This window comes from Asparagus officinalis, chromosome 4 (genome assembly GCF_001876935.1).
Source record: "Asparagus officinalis chromosome 4, Aspof.V1, whole genome shotgun sequence".
Classification (NCBI taxonomy): Eukaryota; Viridiplantae; Streptophyta; class Magnoliopsida; order Asparagales; family Asparagaceae; genus Asparagus; species Asparagus officinalis.
Window position 1 is genome coordinate 29768475 of NC_033797.1, and position 9015 is coordinate 29777489.

Here is a 9015-nt window from a genome sequence, read left to right on the forward strand (position 1 = left end):
ACCAAGGCTTTAAATATCGGTTATCAGGGAATTATCAGACGGTCAAAATCCTTCAGATAGCGGTGATCGGGGATATATCTGGGATAAGACCAAGGCTTTAAATATCGGTTATCAGGGAATTATCAGACGGTCAAAATCCTTCAGATAGCGGTGATCGGGGATATATCTGGGATAAGTAGTATTTATCAGAGTGATATACTAGATGGTGTATATATAATATAATAACCAAAAATATAATCTCACCATACTTAATAAAATATAAACATATCAAAGTATAAATAATTATGTTTAGAATTACTAACCAATTGTAGAAAGCAAGTCGGGTCGGGTTTAACAACTCACTAAATAACTGCTCATCACCCAAAAATTGAACTCAAAATTTAGCCCGATAAAGTCGATATTTAGAGCCTCCCTTATCGGCCAATAAGTACCTTTATCGCCGATAACTCGCCGATAAACCCCAAAAAACAATAACAGATTAAAATTCATACTTATCCTAACGGAAAGCTCCCAAATCTGATAACCCGGCGATAATATCGGATTATCGGCCGATTATTAAAAATTATGGTATATGCATACATACATACATACATGTACATACATACATACATATACATATATACATATACATATGTATATGTATGTATGAATGTATGTATATATAATGTATATATGTATGTATGTATATATATGTGTGTGTATGTGTATGTATGTGTGTGTGTGTCTACATACGTACATACATACATCGCCAAGTCAAAATCATATTACACTGCTAACTAAGTGTCCCTAGTTTAAAATTGCAAAATGAAGGATCAATTAGGAAACAAACGCAACATTTTTTATGTGTGCAAAATACTAATATATTATGAGAAGCATCCAATTAGTACCTCATCTTTTACATGTGCAGAAGTTGGGGATGATGCCCCATAACTATACTGCACAAGAAGACTGTCTCCCAACCGACTACCCAAGAAAAAGAAAGAACTCCCCATTGTTGTGATTCCCTAGTCAAACAAAAGATCTGTGAGTACGCAAAAAGGATGGAACAGTAATTTGCAACACTAAGTCAAAAACGTAAAATTGTTATGTAACAATACTGCGAGAAATTTAAGCTAACCGAGGTCAAAACGGATGCTTTAGATTTCATAAGGTCAAGTTTCTGCACGATTCTGCAAGCAAAAAGAATATACGTATCATTATATGAGATTCTACTGGCATTATTTTTCAAAGATGAAACAAAAGGATGGTTTAACTTCAAGAAGCAAGAACCTTAATCTTACTATAGTAAATAGCACTCCATGAAATTAAATCTAGAAAAAATAAAATTTATCATCAATAAAGATGGGATAACCAATTGGTCATGCATGCAATTAGACACCAGCAATAGACGTCATATCTTGGCTAGTTAGCAACAAAGCATAAATTTGTACTACCTTCCATCAGAAACCAACGTAAGTAAGAGTAGCTCTCCATTTTTTGAAGAGAAGATGACAACATCAGGAGAAAGCCATGTAGCTTTTGCCGCATCAAGCTCCACATTGAAGCTAGCTTTTGGCATGTCTGAGCTGGAATGTATATGCAAACATGAAAATAGTAAGTTTTGTTGGTGGAATGGGAACAATATAAATGAAATGAAAACAAAATACAGCATGGAATACAATCTAGTAGAAAATATCTTTGATACAAAATTACTTATATGGTCCTCACAATGTGTCATTCAATGTGACTTTGGAGCTCTTCTAAGGAAAAGTGAATTATATATTATATCTTGTTGGTATTAGTATTGTGTTATCGGGTTAGGACCCATTAACCTATTTTCCCATATGTTACTCATATGTGTTATGTACTCCTATATATATAGACCCATGGTGATGAATAAAATTATACAATTCTGACTTATCATTTCTAACATGGTATTAGAGCCAACCCTTCAAACCCTAACTCTAGTTTAAAAAAAATCATATCGTAGTCCCGAACACTAGCCGTCGCCACTCTTTCTCCTCATCCTCGAAGCTTCTCTGCTCGCCGCCGCCGCCCACTATCATCTTCCTCGTCGACTTCTCTGCTCGTTGTCGTCGCCCTTGTCGCCCTCTGTGCTCACCGTCGTCGTCGTCGCCCTCAGATCTCGCCGCCACAGCCCACCATCATCTTCTTTGCATTCTTTCTTGCCTCATCTTCATCTTCTTCGTTCAGATCTAGAAACAGAGCGAGGTGCTGAGGACGTTGGAGATGGGATGAGAGCTTCATCAGTCGGACGGATGTTTGATCATTCTTTACTGTGACATTGGCGTCTTGGTCATCCCTCGTTATCGAGCTTCGGTTGTCATTTTTATCCAGTATTCTGTTTTTTTAGGTTATGAGTCTTGTGAACTGGGTAAGTATCATTGTGCTATTTATCAGAGTCGTGTTGATAAACGTAACAGTTCTGCGTTTGAGTTAGTCCATTTTGATGTTTGGGGTTTTTATCGTATACCTTCTGTGAAAGGTTTTAGATAAGCATGGTCATTCTTTACTGTGACATTGACGCCTTGGTCATCCCTCGTTATCGAGCTTCGGTTGTCATTTCTATCCACTCTTCTGTTTCTTCTTTAGGTTATGAGTCTTGTGAACTAGGTAAGCATCATCGTTCTACTTATCAGAGTCGTGTTAATAAACACAGCAGTTCTGCGTTTGAGTTAGTCCATTTTGATGTTTGAGGTCTTTATCGTATACCTTCTGTAAAAGGTTTTAGATATTTCATTGTCTTTGTTGATGACTTCTCTCGCATGACTTAGCTTTATCTATTAAAAGAGAGGTCTGAAGTTTCAACTGTTATTGAAATGTTTTACAATAAAATAAAAAATTAATTTTCTACTTCTATTCGTATTCTTCGTACCGATAATGCTTTGGAATACATGAAAAATGATGTCTCTTATTTTTGTACAAATATTGGTATTCTTCATCAAACTTCGTGCTCTCACAATTCACAACAAAATGGAGTTACTGAGAGGAAGCATAGACATATTTTAAATGTAGCTATAACTTTGATGATACATATGAATGTTTTAAAGTATTTGTGGTCTGATGCTGTTCTGAGTACATGTTTCTTGATCAATAAGATGCCCTCTTTTGTTCTTAATAGTAAAATACCGTTCACCTACCTTTATCCTGAGAAACAGATTTTTCCTGTGGTTCCTCGTGTTTTTGACTGTACTTATTTTATTCAGGATTTGTCTTTGAGACTGGATAAATTGTCTCCATGGTCTATTAAGTGTCTTTGTGGGATATTTGCGTACTCAAAAAGGTTATCGATGTTATAATCTATCCACCAGGAGGTATTTTGTGTCTGTAGATGTTACCTTTTTTGAGTCTGTTCCAAACTTCTTTTCGACTGGTTCATCTCAATTGTCGATCCATGTGTTCCTCTATCATCTATTGCTCCTACTAATGTTCCATTGTCTGCTTCGGTTCCTTCTGCTGATGGATCTTCTCCAGGATTACAGGATGACTCTACTGTGCCACTTGCACCACCGTCACTACTAACGTATTCTCGCCGTCCAAAAGTTCATGTCTCTCTCTGCTCTAGCCAAATAGTCATCTCCAATTGTCGGTCTGCCTCTTACTGATACTTCTATTTCTTCTGATCTGGATATTTCTATTGCTCATCAAAAAGGTAAACAGTCTTGTACCCATCATCCTATAGCTAATTTTATTTTCTATGACCGTCTTACTCCATCTTCTCGTCAGTTTGCTTTGTCTTTGTCCTTAATATCTATACTCAGGTCATATGAGGAGGTCATGTTAGTTCCCGCTTGGAAACAGGCCTTAGATGAGGAGATGGATGATCTTGTTTCTAGAGAGACTTGGGATCTTGTTCTTTTTCCTACAGGTGCTACTGTAGTAGGCTGTCGGTGCGTATATATCTTAAAATATCGCACAGATGGTTCTATTGATCGCTATAAAGCTCGTCTTATTGCTAAGGGTTGTACTCAAACTTATGGGGTTGACTATCTTGAGACGTTCTCTCCCGTTGCCCGTCTTAATTCCATTCGTCTCCTTTTTTCTATGGCTGTTAATCTAGACTGGATCATGCTTCAACTAGATGTTAAGAATACCTTTCTATGTGGTGACTTAAAGGAGGAGATCTATATGGAGCAACTCCGGGGTATGTTGCTCAGGGAGAGAATACTATATGTAGACTTAAAAAGGTAATTTATGGTCTCAAACAAAGTCCACAGACATGGTTTGAAAAATTCAGTACTGCTATATCTAGTGTTAGTGTTAAACGGTGTCAGTCAGATCACTCAGTTTTTATTTGACGCACTATATCTGATTTGATGATTCTTGTTGTATATGTTGATGACATCCTGCTGTCTGGGAGTGACCTTACTGCCTTAGCAGTGACTAAGGAGTACATTTCACGTCACTTTGTGACTAAAGATATAGAAAAATCAAAATACTTTCTTGGGATTGAGATTGCATATCAAAAGCACGGTTTGCTTCTATCTCAAAGAAAATATGTATTGGATCTGTTAGAAGAAATGTGTCTTTTAGGGTGTAAGCCAGCAAGCATTCCAATGGAGATGAATGTGGATCTGTGGCGTGATAATAGTCTTCTCCTAGATGATGCTGGTCGATATAGGAGATTGATTGGCAAGTTGATCTATCTTACTGTAATCAGACCTGATATTACCTTTACAGCGAGAGTACTGAACATGTTTATGCATAAACCTAGAGAGTTTCACTGGACAGCTGCTCTGAGGATTTTAGCTTATGTTAAAAGTTGTCCTGAAAAAAATTACTATATAAGAAACATAGACATTTACACATCTTTACTTTTTTTGATACCGGGTATGCAGGAGACATAGGAGATAGGAAGTCTACTTCTGGATTTTGCACTTTTATTAGAAGATATCCGGTAACTTGGAGGAGCACGAAATAATATATGATATCTCGATCTAGTGCAGAAACAGAATACAAAGCTATGGCTCAAACTGTCTGTGAGATGATATGATTGCAGAAGCTGTTGACAGAGTTTGGTTTTACTCAACCTGAATCTATGCCTATGTATTGTGATAACCAGTCAACTATTTATATTGCAAAGAATCCATGAGAGAACTAAACACATTGAAGTTGGTTGTAATTTTGTCAGAGATGCTTGGGAAAAGAAAGTGATCTCTTCAATTCACTCTGTCTTCAGAACAGTTAGCTAACATTCTCACTAAAGCTACCTCACCTAAGATGTTTTCTAGTCTGTGTAACAAGTTGGGCATGATTGATATATATGCTCCAGCTTGAGGGAGAGTGTTGGTATTAGTATTGGGTTATCGGGTTAGGACCCATTAACCTATTTACCCATATGTTATTCATTATGTGTTATGTAGTGTTATGTACTCCTATATATATAGACCTATGGTGATGAATAAAATTATGCAATTCTGATTTATCATTTCTAACATATCCTAAGTGGCGATATTCACTCTTACACTTTCAAATACTAGTTTCATCAAAGCAAACAATTAAAGTACATGAAATTTGTTCACTTTCATTCGCACTTGGTCTGAAGGCACTTATGTTACCTGGGCAACTCTATCAAAAGTTGTGCCCATAACTAACACATACTTGTAATTTCACCTGCACAGGGCACTTAAGACACTTCCTGAGTACTTGTATACATTTATTCGGGCGTATACTCAGTTATATATTACATATTTTAATTTAAAACACTTATCACAAACTTCGTGGACATGTATCCTAGTTTTCACATCCACTTCCTGAAACTCGTTGGATATGCGTCAAGTTTGCTTCAATCAATACCTAGTTTAGAACTATGATCTTAAAAGGTCGTTTCAATATCTAATTCAAAAACGAGCAATTTTCCAATTTGTAATGTACATAATAAACGAAGTAGAAAATGTTAAAGGAACCGTAATTATCATAACATGTTAATGAAAAAAAAAACATTGATCTCATGTAAATTGTTGCTCAATATATCTATACATATGCATTTATAAACACACACATATATTATATACTCCAACACACACATATATTGTATACTCCTACGCTACCTTTTACAAATTTGTCGTGCTCCACACCCGTACCCATTTCCATGAAACATATGAAGGCACCCTGAAAGTGAAAAAGTGGGGACCAATAATAAAGAAATAATACATTACTCGTTTTTCCTTTTTTCCTCTTTACTTTAGCAAAAACATTTAATTACTTTTACCAGGGGTGAGTACAATTTCGTTCATACCAAAAATTAGCATGGTTTTATTTATGATGCACTAACTTCTTTTTCAGTTACTAAAGTAAAGCCAATCAAAGTAGCAACTAGCAAAAAATGTGGGTTTATTTTTTAGCGCTACATTGCTCTCCAAAAAGATCATTCGAAAATTCTCAATCGATGAAAGCTAAATGTTTGGTTCGGTTCGGTTCCGAGACCTAAGTGATGTGGTTACGAGGTGGCCACTTTTTGCCAAAACCGACCACATCAACCAAATGCTCCGGCCCAACTTTTACAAATAAAACATTTGCTATAATTTATTTCATCATTAAAAATATGTTGTTGTTGATGAACAAGCAATGACGGTTTCTTTTAGAATGTCTATTTCTCCAACCAACCTACACTATTTTCTAGTGCATCTTCCTCTTCACTCCTCAAAACCCCCAACTCAACAAGCATAGAAAATATTAGGTTGTATAATAAAAAAAAATTACAATCACTTGGATCAATTAACAATATACAGTTGAGCCAGTAGTTACAAAGCTTGCATCGAATAGTCAACTTACAATCTAGCCTATATGAATCTAATACAAGGTTATAAATGTCGGATGTCGGGTTCATGTCGGATGGCTGAAATCCATGTCGGATAGCAGAAATCGGGGATATATCGGGGGACATTGACTAAATATCGGATTGCCATATCAGGTAGTGCGCATATGTATAATATCATGTCCTAAATGTAATCTAAGCATTCATAAATTCAATATAAGCATACTTTATAAATTCTATAGACTAAACATATAAAAAAAGCAAATAATATATGGATTTGGGTTCATAAATTCTTTCTATCAGGTTCATAAGAAACCCTTAAACATGAGAACGAGTCAAACGGGTTTGGATATTTATCACTAAACCCAAACCCGATAACAAAAAATAGATCTTAAAAAAAAGGTACCATATCGGCCGATTTTTCAAAGCTAAAAAATAGGCCGATATGCCCGATATGACCCTGATATTTCCGATTTGGCCTTGAAAACCGATATATGAGTTGAAGACGTCCATATCGTGTCGGTCAAGCCCTCAAACCGATATATCGGCCGACATGTCGGACATGTCGAACGACATTTAAAACCTTGATCTAATATACACCATATGTTAACAAATCTGAATGAACTTCTTTATAGTAGCCCTACCAAAATTTTCATATATCATATCTAATTTGCTTGTGTAAATAATTTTTCACATCTCCAAAAAACTAGAGTAACAAAAGACAAAAAGAATGAAAATACCAGACACATAATGAACTAGTCTTTTTAAATAGCTCCTAGAACTAAAGGATTTATTGTATAAGTTTTATAGCACAATTTTATGGAATCCCGAAAGAAACAGAGTAGAGAAGTCATCAAAGAACAAAGAACAAAGTCTAATCAGCCCGTAATATATAGATAGGTTTTCTAGATAACCCCTATATTTTTTATTTTCGCAAATTAGTCCTCAACTTTTCATTTTAATTTCTTTCTTATAGCATGGTCGTGAACATGTGAGAAAACGTGTGTTACAGATTCTAAGAAGGGCACAATCATCAATGATGAAACTTAAAATGAGGGAGTTAGTGGGAAACAATGGAGTTTTTCCTCCAAGAAAATATTAGAATATGACAACAATACTCCAACCTTGTTGAGATTTCACGATCATGGTCTAATAAAGAATGACAAAATGAATATTGAGGACTAATTTGCAAAAAAAACATAGGAGTTAGTTAGAAAAGCAATCTATAATTCAGGGGATGATTAGACTTGAACTCTCAAAGAACACAGTCAAATCCAAGTACTTTCAAACTGTGAAACCATTATAAAATATTACGTTATCAAATGGAGCATTAGAAAAATAATTTATACATGTTAGCAAAACCTAGCGATCACATATATCAGGTAAAAGAGTATAATACAGGACACTCAAAGCAGCAACTCGCAAGTAGCACAGATATCTTCATCTTTTTTTCTTTGCTAATTTGAATTATCTAACAAAGGCACAGACGGCTAGAGATTTCAACAAGAATTCTAGGTATATTATGCATTAATGAAGTCGTACTAACCTACTATCCATCTGCATGGCAAAACTGTTAAGGCCAAGTGCACAAGATGAAGACTGCAAGAAAACATTAAAAAGTTATTTATTCAAAAAAGAGAAATATAGCAGTATTCTAAAACATAATATGCTAAGCAATCAGTAAATTTACTCAAATTGAGCAGAGAATATATATCTGATTGAATACCTGACTGTGATAATGGATGCTATTTGCACATATCACAAGGACACCACCAATAGGAGAAGGCACGGCGAGAAGTTTGTAAGCATCATGTGGAAGATTCTGTAGTAAACAAAATAATTTTCAAGATTAAAACATACATGATTTATATAGTAATGAATTACCATTTACATGTTAAAATCATAAGGAGTGGTGCAACACTAAAATAAAGCGGAATGCTAAATTAAAGCTTGAAGCTGCACTTGGTGAACAAAAACAAAAAAGGTATTGCACAGAATTGTTGAATCTCGATAAGAATAAGGTCTAACGATTAATTGCAGACATATACGCATATAGATAATATCCTTTACTACCTCAACCCATGTTCTTTAGGTTCACCCTAGTCCTTGTCGCGTGTTTCAAATAAATCTATCACTCAAAGTTAGTGCCCTTGTAAGCCTCCAGTGCCACAATAAAATTCCTCAATAATGGGGTAGAGGCTCTTTTCTTTTCTTTTCTTTTCTTTTTTTAGGTGTGTGTGTTTATCTTGTGTAGTATA

At 35.3% G+C, this 9015-nt stretch overlaps 1 protein-coding gene across 3 annotated transcripts in view; it reads right to left on the reverse strand.

The window, feature by feature from the left end:
- The window catches only part of LOC109837079 (cleavage and polyadenylation specificity factor subunit 1), a 58216-nt gene that overhangs the window by 38553 nt on the left and 10648 nt on the right, over positions 1–9015 (reverse strand). For all 3 annotated transcript variants that reach the window (XR_002246176.1, XM_020405163.1, XM_020405164.1), the window contains exons 6-10: positions 8484–8579; positions 8304–8356; positions 1434–1565; positions 1118–1169; positions 888–1004 (exon numbers count right to left, since the gene is read on the reverse strand). Coding sequence is in view for 2 of the 3 variants with exons in the window: in XM_020405163.1 (XP_020260752.1) it covers positions 888–1004; positions 1118–1169; positions 1434–1565; positions 8304–8356; positions 8484–8579 (450 nt within the window). In the remaining variant the exon portion in view is untranslated. The remainder of the gene's footprint in view (positions 1–887; positions 1005–1117; positions 1170–1433; positions 1566–8303; positions 8357–8483; positions 8580–9015) is intronic.